General features: G+C 43.7%; 1 protein-coding gene across 2 annotated transcripts; it reads right to left on the minus strand.

Annotated features, from left to right (window-relative positions):
- Positions 1-2,594: 2,594 nt before the first annotated feature.
- Positions 2,595-15,894, minus strand: LOC110523917 (Golgi phosphoprotein 3). Of its 2 annotated transcripts, none has more exons than XR_005051744.1 (5): positions 15,409-15,825; positions 14,739-14,870; positions 4,909-5,023; positions 3,999-4,665; positions 2,595-3,890 (listed from the first exon to the last, which is right to left on the minus strand). XR_005051744.1 is itself a non-coding variant. In XM_021603067.2 (5 exons), exons 2-5 carry the CDS (start codon positions 15,610-15,612, stop codon positions 4,241-4,243), a joined length of 876 nt encoding a protein of 291 aa, XP_021458742.1. In that variant the 5' UTR covers positions 15,613-15,615; positions 15,761-15,894; the 3' UTR covers positions 2,595-4,240. The 2 variants fall into 2 exon arrangements, 1 of the variants encoding a protein (XP_021458742.1); XM_021603067.2 differs by having other exon boundaries at positions 2,595-4,665; positions 15,409-15,615; positions 15,761-15,894.
- Between the last annotated feature and the right edge of the window lie 1,279 nt (positions 15,895-17,173).

Here is a 17,173-nt window from a genome sequence, read left to right on the forward strand (position 1 = left end):
TACACGTAGTTGACCTTAAGGAAAGATAAGATGATTCTGCTAAGTGCCTTGGAGCAATGGTTTATTGGGCCTCTGGGTTCAACCAAGGGTCATATTCTTTAGGCACCAAATGGAAACAAAACAGACAAACAGGGTGGGACTACCTGAACTTGTCTAATATGAACCTTTCTGTTGCAAAACATTTTGCTACAGTGTGCATCAAATGAATATGACACAGGAGTCAGCTGACAACAGGTGCATTCATTGCAGACACTGTAGAACTGTACAGCACTTCCCCACATCTGATAGGCACGCCCACAATACAGGACAAGCCATAACATGTTAATCACTGCTATTACTGTTGTGACCAGGGATATGAGAGCACTCATGATAGGAGGGAAATTATGTCCACATCAGTTCTGAACCTGGTGCCAGTGCAGGCCTTTGAAACATATGTAGTATTGTTTGAAAACCCATAAACATTTGCAGTGAGTGCCCTGGCCTGAAATAAACCTAAAAAAAAAAGACAAATTTGGGGAACTAGCCTAGGGTCAAATGTGCTCTGTAATGTTCATGAAGGACACACATTCCTTACCATCTATTAGAAACAACCTGCCAATCAATATTGCACAATCTAGCCTTATCAATCGTTGTTTGTCATTTTATCAATAGAGGTATGTTCCAATCACAGTTGAACTGTTTTATGAGGCATGGACAGATGCTCCTGTCCTGCGTTGTTATTCCGTCTACCAATGAGTACATTGAGCAAGCCAATTCATTTTGACTGTTTTACGTAAGTGTGCAAGCATTCTCCCGGTGATATCAATCAAATAACATGTTGTGTCCTAACCCAGCATGCTATTGATTGCAGGTGTGGTGTTCCTAACATACACAGCATCACTTTCAACAGATTATTTTTGACAGATTAAATGGACTGTCGCTTGCTGCAGTGGAAAGTGTACTGTGCCAATCAACTTTCAAGTGGAGACCAAGAGAATATCCCTAATTTACTTGCACAGGGGGACTTGCACAGGCGAGACTTGCACAGGGGATCCACAATCTACTTCACCAAGGCAATATAACGAAGCTAACTTCCGACTTCAGCAGAGACCTCACTGCTGACTGATAAGAATTACAGAGCTGCATGCATTCAGATACTCAATCTACTCTGTACCACAAGCACAACATAGCTCTGGAAGAGCTCAACAAAGAAACAACGCAAGCCCAATCAATATGACCGGAAAAGGTCATTCATATTTCTGCAATTTAGTTTTGTGCTTACGATTTTACCACAAATGAGACATTATCCTATGTTAAACTGACCGACTAAACGGTTACTTTCTCTTCTCTCCAGATCTGCCGTTCTGGACTGTGCGCATCAGCTGCGTAAAGTTGGAGACGGCCTCGCTAGTGACGTCCTGGACTGGAGATCCAAATGGTTGGAGATATTGACAACACATTACAAGAATATAATCAAAGTGAAGTGAGGAACTTCAACCCACTCTCTGAAGATCACTGAAACAAGAAGACGGAATACTACCTCAGTGCCCGAGGGCAACGGTTTTGTTAACCAGGCAGTGGGCGGGATGGAGGGTTCCAGTTCGCCCTCGGTGATTCAGTGGGGTGAGGTGAAGTCAAGAGGATACTTTGCCTGGACCTGGCCCACAATCAATGCCAAGGTGGCTGGTGCTCCCCACGTAGTCATGGAGAGAGTGAACAGTGAACCTGTGACATTGTAATGGCAAAACCAGTACACCACCATGCGTCGTTTGACATTTGGCCAGGGGTGGAAAAAAGTACCCAATTTTCATACTTGAGTAAAAGTAAAGATACCTTAAAAGAAAATGACTCAAGAAAAAGTCACCAAGTAAAATACTACTTGAGTAAAACTTCAAAAAGTATTTGGTTTTAAAATATAGTTAAGTATCAAAAGTCAATGGAATTGCTCAAATGTAAAATAGTATCAAAAGTAAAAGTGTAAATCATTTCAAATTCATTATATTAAGCAAACCGATGTAGTTTTTTACATTTACAGATAGCCAGTCTAATACTCAGACATATTTTACAAACCAAGCATTTGTGTTTATTGATTCCGCCAGATCAGAGGCACGAGGGATGTTCTCTTGATAAGAGTGTGAATTGAACCATTTTCCTGTCCTGCTAAGCATGCAAAATGTACTTCTGGGTGTATGGAGTAAAAAGAACATCATTTTCTTTAGGAATGTAGTAAGGTAAAAGTTGTCAAATATATCATTAGTAAAGCACAGATACCCCCAAAAAAGACTTCAGTATTTTTACACCACTGCATTTTGCAGACCCGTGGCCAGTCATATGGACAATCCAACTCAAAAAGGGGGTCCAGAGCCAAAATAAAAAACTATCATACAAAGTGTGATGAAACAAATGATTATCTGTCGTTGGGGACAAGTGTCCTATCACATTCAACTACATGAGATCATGGACACATGATGTATGTTTCAGTCAGACGGCGAGTCCTTTTTTACACTCTGTTGTAGTGCAATCAATCTGGAGGCGTTTGTTTTGAGTACTGGTAATTCATTCAAGGAATTATCATACAGAAGGCGGCCGATAAAGACAGGAGCACTACACAGTGCTAAATTCAGGCACTTAAAAAGATCCATCCTTTATTGTGTGGTAAAAAAAAAAAAAAAAGCATACAGAAGATCCCTTTCATTACGCTGTACATTAATTGATCAAATTTGATATTATAATCAGTTCCTCTCAGGAAATCCATACTATATAAATCATCCCCATCCAATCCCTCCACCATACTTTGTCTGTACACCCTCCAGATGAGACAAATGCTCAAGGTAGAAGTTAACCCCAACCACAGATCTATGATCAGATAACCCTTCCCCCTGTCCTAACCTTTAGGCAGATCAAATAGTATCTGACCCTGTATCAGTAGTTAGGGCCAACTCCTAGTGATGAATAGTACAACCAACTAGCAGGCATAAAACAGAGAGAGAAAAAAAAAAAAGCCCAAACCATGAATGAAGACCAACTAAATATGAACGTAATCATGTGAATTATATTAAAGCAATAGAAATTGTCTCAAGTAGAAAATAAAATATACATTTTAAGGATAAAATCAAAAGCGTTAAGATTATACTGCCAGAGCGGGACACGTATAATATACAATTAGCCCGTTTTAGGAGATGTTTCTTCTATCTAGTCATATGCCACAATATATTTTTCTTCTTCTCTCAATACACTAACTAAATGACATAGATATTTGGCCAATTTGAGAGAGTTTCTTTCTTGGAAACTGTACCTCTTCAAAACATGACTGCACACATGTACACCCGAAACCAGTTTGCCTGCAAAGAGGAGACGCGCAGTGTCTGGAATAGGATGATAGAGTTGCAGAGAATATAGTCTCCCATCTGAAACGGATGGAAAGCACAAGCTACGATTCTTTAGTACATGGAGAGGGGGACACAAAGTAAAATTGAACAGGAATAAAGCATGCACTTGGTTGGTACCCTGAACAAAATAAATGGTGCTTCGGAATTCAACTTCATGATTTTTTCTGCTTGTTTTTACAAATAGTAAACTCTTCTATATCCCGTGTTGAATGTGCAAAATGGTTTGGAGATGGTTAACATTTATTAACAACAAACAGACGTGAGATCTATAGGTCATGTCTAAAAAAAAAACTCCTCAAAGTGACTAAACGCAAAAGACAAAAACAATGACTTATGTTCTGTATGATCATATCAGGTCATCATGGTAGGTCTGGGCCATGATGGTCACGCAAAACCTGGCGGTTTTAAAAGTCCCTCCTAAAAGAAAGGACACAGACCTGGGTGGGTGCCAGCTACTGACGCAAGTGCTTAAAGTTACACTAGGTCTCACAGTGAACAGAAAGGCCGCAACCCAAATGGCACCCCATTTCCTATGTAGTGCCTACTTTTGATCAGAGCCATTAGGGCCCTGCTCAAAAAGTGCCTTATATTAGGAAACAGGGTGCCATTTGGGATAAACCCACAGGGTACTTGATGTCAACCAACTGGCCAGGAGATAACAGGACAGTGACTCCGAGAGGTCAGGGGTTACAGCACTGTCAATACAGAGGGAGAGCCGTGCTTTGTGATCTTTATCGGCATCTTCCTCACTGCCAACACCATCATCATCCTTGTCGTCGTCATATCAGAACAGGGGAGATCTGAGAGCTCTGAGCCCCAGAGGTCTGTAGTGTTTTTTAAAGTTCCGTCTCACGTTGGTTTCTGGTAGGGCTTCATTTGGTGAAGGCGGCCACCACGGCCCACAGCAACTCGTTAGCATTGGCCTTGGTGCTCTCCGCCTCTGGCTCCAGGTCCAGCAGCAGACGTACCCTCTTCATGGCCAAGTCATACTGTTCGTCCAGCAGCGGGGCGAAGGCGTTCTCCAGCACGTCTGATGAGTGGGCCAGGAAGATCAGGGCCAGCACGCGCTTGTCGAAGCGCCCCGGATCGTTCACCCACTTGTCCAGGACGGACTCCTGGACCTTCTTGACCAGCCGCTGTTTGATGGTGTCGTTGGTCAGCGGGTGTGTGGTCATGTCGAAGAGGAGGAAGTTCTGTTTCTCTGTGGTCAGAACGCCTTTCTCGACCAGGTTCTTGGCCAGACGTTCACGGACATTCCTCAGCTGGTAGTGCAGCTTCAATGGGTTCCACGTCTCACCTGGACAACAAAACAAATTACGGGTCATTTCTGTACAATTTTACTTGGAAACCTAATAGGCTAGCTATTGTTTAAAAAAAACATAATGGGAAGGGGAGGTGGCACAGTGTGGTAATATCAAATAATCATGATGATAATAAAGAACAAAACACTAAGAATGGAAGACAGACAGATATAGCACAAAAAAATACAGTAGTTTAAAATAGGGGGAGTAATGGAGGGTGGTCGTATATGGCTTCTCACCGCTCAGCAGCTCTATCCAGCTCTGGACTGTCTCTGGGGGCTGGGTTTCTTTGACATGCTTCAGAGCCTCGTCCAGCAACATGTCTCCTGTAGGGGCGGCTGACTTACAGATAACCTGACAAAATAGATACCATTTTTTTTTTAAGGTTGATTTCACACCACACACACACAACAAAACCTTACTGTAACATTGGGATATACACACATAAGCATAAACTTCTAGAGTTGGCAGACTCTGCTGGTCTACCACGTTGCAATACCACACACACGGCAGGTTGCCTAGCGGTTAACGCCATGGACGATGAAAGCGTTCCACTGGGATGCGGGCCTATGTTGACTCCAATGCTTCCCACAGTTGTGTCAGGATGTCCTTTGGGTGGTGGACCATTCTTGATACACACGGGAAACGGTTGAGCATGAAAAACCCAGCCGCATTGCAGTTCTTGACACAAACCTGGTACCTTCTCCCATACCCCGTACAAAAGGCACTTCAATCCTTTGTCCTGCCCATTCAGCCTCTGAATGGCACACATACAAAATCAATGTCTCAATTTTCTCAAGGCTTAAAAATCCTTCTTTAACTCGTCTCCTTCCCCTTTATCTACACTGACTGAAGTGGATTTAACATACGATTTCAATAATGGATCATAGCGTTCACCTGGATTCACCTGGTCAGTCTTGGAAAGAGCAGGTGTTCTTAATGTTTCGTACACTCAGTGTATAAGCAAGTGGGTTTGAAGGCTGTTGACACTTGAGAGAGAGAGAGGTGGAAGAGGATGTTCTGTGTGAAACCGACAGCTGTGGTGACGGCACGTTGGAAGAAGATACGAGTGTGTTAAGAGTGGCGAAAAAAGGAAATAAGAGAAGTAAGGTTCCTGTGGAATCTTGTAAAACCAAGTATAGTTCTGCCTCGTTTTTTTAGTCCGAGTGAGGGTTTTGGACTGACGGGAGTTTCCCGGGACATCTGATCAATACAAATCATGGATGCATTGTGTAATGTGACATCAGTTAGGGTAACAAGAAGAAACGGTGCCTTCAGAAAGTATTCACGCCCCTTGACTTTTTCCACAAGTTGTCGTGATACAGCCTGAATTTAAAATGGATTTTTAACTAATTGTGTCACTTACCTACCTACACACAATACCCCATACATTTTCATTCGGAATTTTGTTTGTAGATTTACTTTTAAAAAATGTAAATAATAATTAAGCACTTTTGGGTAGTGATTACAGCTGTGAGTCTTTCTGGGTAAGTCTCTAAGAGCTTTGCACACCTGGATTGTACAATATTTGCCCAATATTGTTAAAATTATTCAAGATCTGTAAAGTTGTTCAGGCTGTAACAACAAAAATGTGGAATAAGTCAAGGGCCAAGGGATATGAATACTTTCTGAATGTACTGTAGCTGCTTAACTAACAAACCCTTGACCTGCACTTTCTGGTGTGCTGGTGTAAGAGTGGATAGGTATGGGGAGTGGCCGGTCTGCTTACTTACAAGTCCTTAACCAACAATGCAGTTCAAGAAATAGAGTTAAGGAAATATTTACTAAATAAACTAAAAGTAAAAGTAACAATAAAAGCACATAACACTAATGAGGCTATGTACAGGGGGTACCAGTACTGAGTCAATGTGCGGGTGCACAGGTTAGTCAAGGTAGTTTGTACATGTAGGTTGGGGTAAAGTGACTATGCATAGATAACAAACAGCGTGTAGTTGCAGTGTAAAAACCAAGGGGTGGGGTGGGTCAATGTAAATAGTCTGGGTGGCCATTTTACTAATTGTTCAGCAGTCTTCTAGATTGGGGGTAGAAGCTGTTAAGGAGCATTTTGGATCTAGACTTGGCGCTCCGGTACCGCTTGCGTGCGGTAGCAGAGAGAGCAGTGTGACTGGAGTCTGACAATTTTTTGTGCCTTTCTCTGACACAACCTAGTATTTAGGTCCTGGATGACAGGAAGCTTGGCCCCAGTGATGTACTGGGCCGTACGCACTACCCTCTGTAGCGCCTTACGGTCGGATGCCGAGCAGTTGCCATTCCAGGCGGTGATGCTACCGGTCAGGATGCTCTCGATGGTGCAGCTGTAGAACTTTGAGGATCTGGGGACCCATGCCAAATCTTTTCAGTCTCCTGATTGGGAAAAGGTGTGCCCTCTTCACAACTGTCTTGGTGTGTTTGGACCATGATAGTTAGTTGGTGATGTGGACACCAAGGAGCTTGAAACTCTCAACATGCTCCACTACAGCCCCGTTGATGTTAATGGGGGCCTGTTCAGCACGCCTTTACCTGTCCACGATAATCTCCTTTGTCTTGCTCACATTGAGAGAGAAGTTGTTGTCCTGGCACCACACTGCCAGGTCTCTGATCTCCCTATGGGCTGTCTCATCGTTGTCGGTGACAGACCACTTGTGTCGTAAGCAAACTTAATGATGGCGTTGGAGTCGTGCTTGGCCACGCAGTTGTGGGTGAGGGGAGTAAAGGAGGGGACTAAGTGCACACCCGAGGGCCCCATTGTTGAGGATCAGCGTGGCAGATGTGTTGTTGCCTACCCTTACCATCTGGTGGAGGCCCGTCAGGAAGTCCAGCATCGACTTGCAGAGAGAGTTGTTTAGTCCCAGGGTCCTTAGCGTAGTGATGAGCTTTGAGGGCACTATGGGTTTGAACGCTGAGCTGTAGTCTATGAACAGCATTCTCACATAGGTGTTCCTTTTGTCCAGGTGGGAAAGGGCAGTGTGGAGTGCGATTGAGATTGTGTCATGTGGAGGCAGTATGCAAATTAGAGTGGGTCTAGGGTTTCCGGGATGATGGTGTTAATGTGAGCCATGACCAACCTTTCAAAAGCACTTCATGGCTACCGACGTGAGTGCTACGGGGCGGAGGCCATTGAGGCAGGTTACCGTCGCTTTCTTGGGCACAGGGACCATTAGTGGTCTTCTTGAAACATGGGTATTACAGACTCGGTCAGGGACAGATTGAAAATGTCAGTGAAGACACGCCAGTTGGTCCGTGCATGCTCTGAGTACACATACTGGTAATACATCTGGCCCCACGGCCTTGTGAATGTTGACCTGTTTAAAAAGGTCTTGCTCACAGCAGCTACAGAGCTCGTGGTCACACAGTTATCCGGAACAGCTGGTGATCTCATGCATGCTTCAGTGTTGCTTGCCTCGAAGCGAGCATAAAAAGAGGCATTTAGCTCGTCTGGTAGGCTCGCGCCACTCGGCAGCTCACAGCTGGGTTTCTCATTACAGTCCGTAATAGTTTGCAAGCACTGCCACACCCTACGAGCGTCAGAGCCAGTGTAGTAGGATTCAATCTTTGTCCTGTATTGATGCTTTGCCTGTTCAATGGTTCGTCTGAGGGCATAGTCCGGATTAGTGTCCCGCTCCTTGAAAGCGGCAGCTCTAGCCTTTACCTCGGTGCGGATGTGGCCTGTAATCCATGGCTCCTAGTTTGGATATGTACGTAAGGTCACTGTGAGGACGATGTCGTCAATGCACTTATTGATGAAGCTGGTGATTGAGGTGGTATACTCCTCAATGCCATTGGATGAATCCCAGAACATATTCCAGTCTGTGCTAGCAAAACAGTCCTGAAAGCGTAGCATCCACGTCCATATAGAGAGAGTCACTGGTAATTCATGCTTTTGTTGTTGCTTGTATGCAGGAATCTGGAGGATAGAACTATGGTCAAATTTGCCAAATGGGGGGTGAGGGTGATCTTTGTACACATCTCTGTGTGTGGAGTAAAGGTGGTCTACAGTTTTCCCCCCTTCGGTTTGCACATGTGACATGCTGGTAGAAATGAGGTAAACCGGGTTTAAGTTTCCATGCATTAAAGTCCCCAGCCACTAGGAGCGCCGCTTCTGGATGAGCATTTTCTTGTATGCTTTATGGCCTTATACAGCTCGTTGAGTGCGGTCTTAATGCCAGCATCAGGTTGGTGGTGGTAAATAGACGGCTATGAATAATATAGACGAAAATTCTCAACTATCTACCAAGAGTTATCTGTTAATTGAATGATTAGAATATTCGGCCCTGAATCATATAATTGTATGGAATTGATTAGAATGTATAAAATCATAATCAGTAAATGTGTAGTCCTAGTCCCGAATTAGGGTAAAACAATATGTCTTTATGGTATTTTAAACACAGACTGTCTGAGCTTGGTGCCGACCTGACTAGAGATTTGGGAGAGAACGGGGAGTACGTCTCAAGGACAAGGTCACTATCTCTGTCGGCTGGGTAGTGAGACAGTGTGTGCGTAGCAGAACATTGTGTGCGTCTGTTTGTGTGTATGTGTGGGCGTATGGCTGCGTGTATGTGTGGGCGTATGGCTGCGTGTATGCGTGCGCGTATGGCTGCGTGTATGCGTGCGCGTATGGCTGCGTGTATGCGTGCGCGTATGGTTGCGTGTATGCGTGCGCGTATGGTTGCGTGTATGCGTGCGCGTATGGTTGCGTGTATGCGTGCGCGTATGGTTGCGTGTATGCGTGCGCGTATGGTTGCGTGTACAGTGCCTTGCGAAAGTATTCGGCCCCCTTGAACTTTGCGACCTTTTGCCATATTTCAGGCTTCAAACTTCTTCACAACAGTATCTCGGACCTGCCTGGTGTGTTCCTTGTTCTTCATGATGCTCTCTGCGCTTTTAACGGACCTCTGAGACTATCACAGTGCAGGTGCATTTATACGGAGACTTGATTACACACAGGTGGATTGTATTTATCATCATTAGTCATTTAGGTCAACATTGGATCATTCAGAGATCCTCACTGAACTTCTGGAGAGAGTTTGCTGCACTGAAAGTAAAAGGGCTGAATAATTTTGCACGCCCAATTTTTCAGTTTTTGATTTATTAAAAAAGTTTGAAAGATCCAATAAATGTCGTTCCACTTCATGATTGTGTCCCACTTGTTGTTGATTCTTCACAAAAAAATACAGTTTTATATCTTTATGTTTGATGCCTGAAATGTGGCAAAAGGTCGCAAAGTTCAAGGGGGCCGAATACTTTCGCAAGGCACTGTATGTGTGTGCGTATGGTTGCGTGTATGTGTGTGTGCGTATGGTTGCATGTATGTGTGTGTGCGTATGGTTGCGTGTATGTGTGTGTGCGTATGGTTGCGTGTATGTGTGTGTGCGTATGGTTGCGTGTATGTGTGTATGGTTGCGTGTATGTGTGTGTGCGTATGGTTGCGTGTGTATGGTTGCGTGTATGTGCGTGTGCGTATGGTTGCGTGTATGTGCGTGTGCGTATGGTTGCGTGAATGTGCGTGTGCGTATGGTTGCGTGAATGTGCGGGCGTATGGTTGCGTGAATGTGCGGGCGTATGGTTGCGTGAATGTGCGTGCGTATGGTTGCGTGAATGTGTGTGCGTATGGTTGCGTGAATGTGTGTGCGTATGGTTGCGTGTATGTGCGTGTGCGTATGGTTGCGTGTATGTGCGTGTGCGTATGGTTGCGTGAATGTGCGGGCGTATGGTTGCGTGAATGTGCGGGCGTATGGTTGCGTGAATGTGCGTGCGTATGGTTGCGTGAATGTGCGTGCGTATGGTTGCGTGAATGTGCGTGCGTATGGTTGCGTGAATGTGTGTGCGTATGGTTGCGTGAATGTGTGTGCGTATGGTTGCGTGAATGTGTGTGCGTATGGTTGCGTGAATGTGTGTGCGTATGGTTGCGTGAATGTGTGTGCGTATGGTTGTGTGAGTATGGTTGTGTGAATGTGTGGGCGTATGGTTGTGTGAGTATGGTTGTGTGAATGTGTGGGCGTATGGCTGTGTGAATGTGTGGGCGTATGGCTGTGTGAATGTGTGGGCGTGAGAAGTCAGTATAAAATGAATTGTTTTGTATTCTTGACTTTAGAACGTTCCCGTGAATAAACCTTTTTGACTATTTTAGCTGGGCCTCCGTCGGTTTCATTCGACCAGGATCTTACAAATTCTGGTTTGCAGACTGAGTAATATAACTAAATTGGGTTATGTACCTGGAGAACATAATTATCTTATAAATAGTGTGGTCTACAGCTTATCATGAACTACTCTACCTCAGACGAGCAATACGTTGAGATTTCTTTAATATTAGACATTGCGCATCTGCTGTTAATGACAAACACACACACAACTCCACCCCGTCTTACCAGACGTAGCTGCTCTGTCCTGACGCAACTTTATGTACAAAATATGTTAAACAACGCAGGGAATTATTATATATATATATTTTTTAAAATAGCACAGTTGGGTAGGAACCCGTAAAACGGCAGCCATCCCTTCCAGCGCCATTATCAATGTAGACCAATCAGTGTACTTCAACCTATTTAATACCAATGTTTGTACCTAATTTTTTACAGTTGCTTTTATAATTATTTATGTTTTTTTATTATGATTTTGTCTCTTTTCCCAGCCATAGGCAAGAGATGGGTTGGTGGGGTTGTGGGGGAGAGGGTAGATGGAAAATTGGGTGAGTGTATAAGTGGGTGGGTAATAAAAATAAATCCTGTAGGATGAATTACTATTACGTCACTGTGTGGGAATAATTGTGAAAACATTGTTTATGTTTTATTTTGGGGGTTTGTGTGTACGTGGAGCCGAAAAATTATGCTTTGTTCCTCAAAAAGATATTGGAATTTAATGTGCCGTGTGGCTCTTCAATGCAAGGCGCCTATCAACGGGGATTATCTCAAGGGGTGGTGCTGGAAGTGAATGCAGATGTCGACTGACCAGTATAGTGGCTGGAGTGAAGAAGTTTACTCCACCCATACTATTGTTCTTTGATGAACAGTCTCTCCCTTCACATATAAAGTTCGGCTTTATGAGAGCTTTTGTGCCAAATCCCATCAAGTATGATAAATTAAAAATATTTGGTCATGTGGCAAGTGTATGCAGATGGGAAGAGTATTGTATGCCAGAGGTGAAATGTGGTGATGAACATGCCTCCATTGAAGCCAGGGGCCTTCCCCAAACTGTTTCCACAAAGGAAGCACAGAATCGTCTAGATTCTACAATGTCATTGTATGCTGTAGTGTTAAGATTTCCCTTCACTGGAACTAAGGGGCCTCGCCGAACTATGAAAAACAGCCCCAGACCATTATTCCTCCTCCACCAAACTTTACAGTTGGCACTATGCATTCGGGCAGGTAGCGTTCTCACCCCAGAGAACACGATTCCAATGCTCCAGAGTCCAATGGTGGACCACTCCAGCCAACGTTTGGCATTGCGCATGGTGATCTTAAGCTTGTGTGCAGCTGCTCGGCCATGGAAACGTATTTCTTGAAGCGCCCGATGAACAGTTATTGTGCTGACGTTACTTCCAGAAGCAGTTTGGAACTTGGTAATAAGTGTTGCAAGACAGATGATTTTTACGCGCTGTGCAGATCAGCACTCGGCGGTCCCGTTCTGGGAGCTTGTGCAGCCTATCGCTTGCTGCTCCTAGATGTTTCCACTTCACAATAACAGCATTTACAGTTGACCAGGGCAGCCATTTAACAAACTGACTTGTTGGAAAGGTGGCATCCAATGACAGTGCCACGTTGAAAAGTCATTGAGCTCTTCAGTACGGGCCATTCTACTGCCAATATTTGTCTATGGAGATTGCATGGCCGTGTGCTCGATTTTATACACCTGTCAGCAACGGGTTTGGCTGAAATAGCAGAATCCAATCATTTGAAGGGATGTCTACATACACTATATATACAAAAGTATTACATGTTAAAAAGGTGGACTTTGTATAATTTATTGCAATGGTCATAAACTGTACAGCACAAGTGGAGAAGGAATCTGAGAAAATGTGCATCATTGTGAGTGCGGCTGAAAGTTTTTGGACATTGTGATTTCAGAGCCGAGGCCTTCGAAGGAATCCTGCTGACAACTGTTCCACCCTCACAAGACCCTGAGCCTGTGTAGGGTTTGTGCATTTTGGATTGGAATGTGACTGAAGGAGTTGGATGGGTTTTGTTTGAAGAAATGGCCCACCGCCCCCTTTTCTCCGCAATGGATTAAAAATGAATTTTTTTAATGACTACTCCGTACAGCAGGTGGCGGCAATACACCTTATAGGTTGTGGTCTGCCAATAAGACTCAAATAATACGAAAAAGACGCAAGCACAGTTAGAACAATGAGCCAGATCTTTCACTGGATGTGAAGCATCCGATTGGCATTACCGCTCATCACCAAATATGGTGACGAGAGGAAACCCAGTGGCGAGATGGACTTTGGCCGACATTCTGGAAATGTTCTCATCGACGAAACATCGGATCTCAATACAGTTCTCTGTTCACAAAACTAGAAACTATTATGAAAAGAGTGTACTAAGTTTTGTAGACTATTGCCTTTGCCAAAGTTTTTTTTAAATAAATGGTGTTGTTTCAAAGGAGAGCAAGGGCGAATTGAGTTATTGCCCTCGCGCACTTCAGAGTAGGCATTGCCTAACAGAAATATGCAAATACAGGGTAGAAGGTGCCAATAGGATCTCGCTAGCTCATGCTTTGCTATGCCCACTTCCTTGCTTGTTCTGCTTTTTATGATTCATGCTCCCATTGGAAACAACAGGCTGTGGTGGGGAGCAATGGCGGAAGCATTGTGTGATTCTGTGGGCGCGAGTAAAATTGGTGAGAATGAGTGTGGACGACAGTGAAGAGTGGAATAAAAAAGGCCTCAAGTTGGACAGGAGCAGAAGTTTGTTGGCGTTCGATTCACCAGCATGTTTTTTTGGGGGGGTGACCCGTTTTGCGGTCTCAACGATGGCGAAGGACACATTGGGAAAAGTGGAATTGGTCAGAGTGACCAGGAGCGGTATGATGGTGATTTTGTGTGTGTCAAAAGAGCAAACACTCTATCGACCTATGATGTGGAAAGCTAGGATTTTCTGAGTAGGGCACCGATTAAAAGGTGTCATCTCTGGTGTCTCGTTGGACAGAGGCTTCATGATTTAGGGAGAACATGCCAGGGGTGGTAGACGCACGAACGCTTGACCCAAATGATACACCGGAAGAAGGTGGAAAGTCTATCGGCTTTACTGTCGTTTGACTCAAAGTAAAACTTAGGTATGTGAGATATGCGGTGAAACCGTGTATACAAAAACCACTGCAGCGTTACAATTGTAAAAAGGTTTGCAGAAGGAATGCATGTCATTGGTGAAGAGTCTGAGAACGCATGGTGCTGCAATTGTGGTGGGAACCACATTCCCAAGTTCCTGGAGTGCCCAGTAAGGGTGAAGGAGGTTGCAGTATCTAGGATCAGGGCTTGCTCCAGCAGGTCTCCTTTGTGGATGCAGTACAAATAGCTGAAGGAGCGAGTGGAGATTAAATGGTAGTGGATGCCCAACAGCCTATAGTGAGATGGTGTTCATCAGAGATCCTGAAATACTAATAGTGAAGAAAGTGGACTGTTGCATTTTTGCGCAATTGATAAATTGCACTGGACAAACTAATATATAAAAAAATATATGAAACTAGGTATTATTGTTAAGGTGGCAAAAATATTTTGGGATCTCCAGGACCTCAGGACTGAAACGGTGCAGGGAATATTGAATGAAGATGTTCCCCCCCTCTCAGGCTCCCGAGCCTGTGTAGGGATCTGAGTACATATTTGAGTCTGACTGAAGGAGTACATTTTGTTTCCTTTTAGAATACTCGGAGCATGTTTTATTTTCACCTATTTTTTCCTGTTTTAAAGTTTCTCAGTTTTCAACCTATTCAGTAGGTGGCGGCATGCACATCTAATACTTGTTTGCGAATCACCATAATACCATGGAGGAAGATGACAGGCTGTGGTCTATCTTGGGTTAGTTAAAATATATATTTGACACAAGTGTGGTTACCAAGTTAATCAGTGTGTTTTCCTCACCTTTCTGGCCAGCAGGCTTTTCCTCCTCATGCCACAAGCCTCTAGCTGCAGTCTCCCTCTCAAAGCCAGTTCGATGAGCATACAACCTCGGAGACCAGAAGAAATGCAGTCATTCCAGAATGAAGTGTAGCCCTGTTGGAGAAAAAAAAAGTCAAGCATTTGGTGAATGCTTCACATGATGACACGTCCTGGTTAAATTAAGCAAACATCCTACTGGTGACAGAAGTGACACGCACAAAGTGACACGTTTGAAAACCTTTCAGAACAAATGGGAACACGGAAATCTCGAACTTCGGAGAGTTCAAGACAACTGGGAACTCGGGAAAAACGAGCTTAGAATGGGGGAAAAAATAGTTTAACGGTCTTCCAACTCGGAAATTCGGGCATTTTTCTAGAGGTCCGACTTCCCAACCTGAAGATCACAGACGTTATGATTTTCTCGTTCCCGCCCCCAAGTTCCCAATTGTATTGAAAGCACTATTTGTTTGTAACGTTGAATAGACATATGACATGACGGTAAAGCTAACTAGCTAACGTAGGAAAAGCGCATTAGCTTAGCTAGCTATGTTAGCACATAACGTAAGCTGGTTGGAACGTAAACAAACAGCTAGAGTTACTGTAGCTAGCTGACGATATAGCAACATGCTAACGACGATAACTAACACCATACCTCTCGATCTTTCAATCCCAATAGCAACACTTCTTCCATCAACGTCAGTCGAGTTTCTTTGGAGTCTCCTTTCTCATCCTCTTCCTCTTGACGTGGCTCGTAGTCCTCATCATCTGACCCCCTCTCCTTATCGGCAACTGCATTGCGAGAGGCCTCGGTCCTCCTCTGCACCAGGCCCGAACTTCGCTGTGTTAGGGAAGTCATACTCTGGATGCACGTCCCAACAACAGGTAAATACAAATTATTTGATATCTCCTGAAGGTTTTAGTGTTTCCGGTGCATAAATAAAACCCAGTTGATCGTAAAATTGGGTGAAAATTGAATTAATATTCGAATAACTACAACAGCAAACCTGCAACAGATTTCCACTTCAATACTTTCCACTTCCTGACCCAATATGGCGACACGTGATGAATGGATACACGTGATGACGTCAGAAGAGGATGTGGCTCTCTCTCTCTCTCTCTCTCTCTCTCTCTCTCTCTCTCTCTCTCTCTCTCTCTCTCTCTCTCACACACACAAGGCATGAACATGGTTGAGTAGGCATACTTAAATCCATAGATTATTGTAGGTTGTAGTACATTATGTTGCTTGTACAGGCAGTAGGTCCTTGTTTTTCATGTTGTGATGCAAACTCCATTGTCTTCTGAGCTCTCAACATTCTGCAAAACATGTAATACTGATGCATTCACTCATGTCTTTTTCTCCTTTTAGTTCCATTCATGCAGTCTAATTGAGAAGCACCATCTGATGAGAGAAGACTTGTCATAATCCCTCCACAGTAAACAAGATTAATTCAGCCGATTCTGTTGCAAAACGTTTCTTAAACAGAACGAAATGGGTAGGGACCTACCTGAATTTGACTTCCATTTGGTTCTGAAACGGTAAACGGGTTTCCGTAACGAATATTCACCCTTGCTATTTCTCCATGCGTGGCAGCTCTTATGATGCTTTCACCTCTGGCCTACATTGGCAACTTAAAGTAAGATTAAATTGACCCAAGCATGTAGATTAGATGACCGAAACCTTTTAGATGGGTTCACTTACAAGGTTTTAACTGATGGGGGGGGGACTATGTTCTTCTTCTTCCCAAACCACTTCTTCTGTGACAAACCACTCTACTCAAAGACAAAGATCAGTGTCTTTGTTCATGTGTCTGTTTACCATATGAACAGCAGAGAGAAGAGTTCAAGCCAGATAGCTTTGATGATAACAGTCCTTTATTGTCTGAGTCTGACCGTGGCTCCTGTCGTGTCTTTGGCTATGCCGGATTAAGTGATATGACATACTATTCTATAAAATAATTTCTCCGTAATTAATTTCACCTGCTTGAGCTAATCATGTAAATGTAATTAACTAGAGAGTCGGGCACCACTAAATAATATTTATAGAGCTGTTATCTTCTGAATAAACTCTTAAAGACCTAGTAATATTTTACATCAATAGCAGTCAATATTAATCGTCCTCTTAATTCAGTCTCATCTGAAAGTTGTAAATTCTTGGTTATCTGCACGAACCCTGGCTAACAAGTTGAATCAGCAATACAAAATTGGGTTTAATCATTTATTTACTAAATACCTAACTAATCACACAGAATTACACATACACATTATTAAATCATAACTTGATTACAAATTACGTCATAAAGGAAAACGTCCCTAGCGGGTGGAACAGATATGACAGCTTGTTACACATAGGAAAAGGGCTGGGTTTGAGTGAAAGAGCGGGAAGACTGAGGGACACAGGGAGAAGCTGTGCTATCGTA

This window comes from Oncorhynchus mykiss, chromosome 5, assembly GCF_013265735.2.
Source record: "Oncorhynchus mykiss isolate Arlee chromosome 5, USDA_OmykA_1.1, whole genome shotgun sequence".
Lineage (NCBI taxonomy): Eukaryota > Metazoa > Chordata > Actinopteri > Salmoniformes > Salmonidae > Oncorhynchus > Oncorhynchus mykiss.

What these genes read in the sequence shown, in the direction of transcription:
- LOC110523917 (XM_021603067.2), bottom strand. Translation starts at nt 15,612, where the DNA reads ATGACTTCCCTAACACAGCGAAGTTCGGGCCTGGTGCAGAGGAGGACC. An exon ending in TGGGATTGAAAGATCGAGAG is followed by an intron (nt 14,871 to 15,408) that starts GTATGGTGTTAG and finishes TTTCTCCAACAG; the next exon opens with GGCTACACTTCATTCTGGAA. An exon ending in CTGGATAGAGCTGCTGAGCG is followed by an intron (nt 4,666 to 4,908) that starts GTGAGAAGCCAT and finishes TTTGTTGTCCAG; the next exon opens with GTGAGACGTGGAACCCATTG.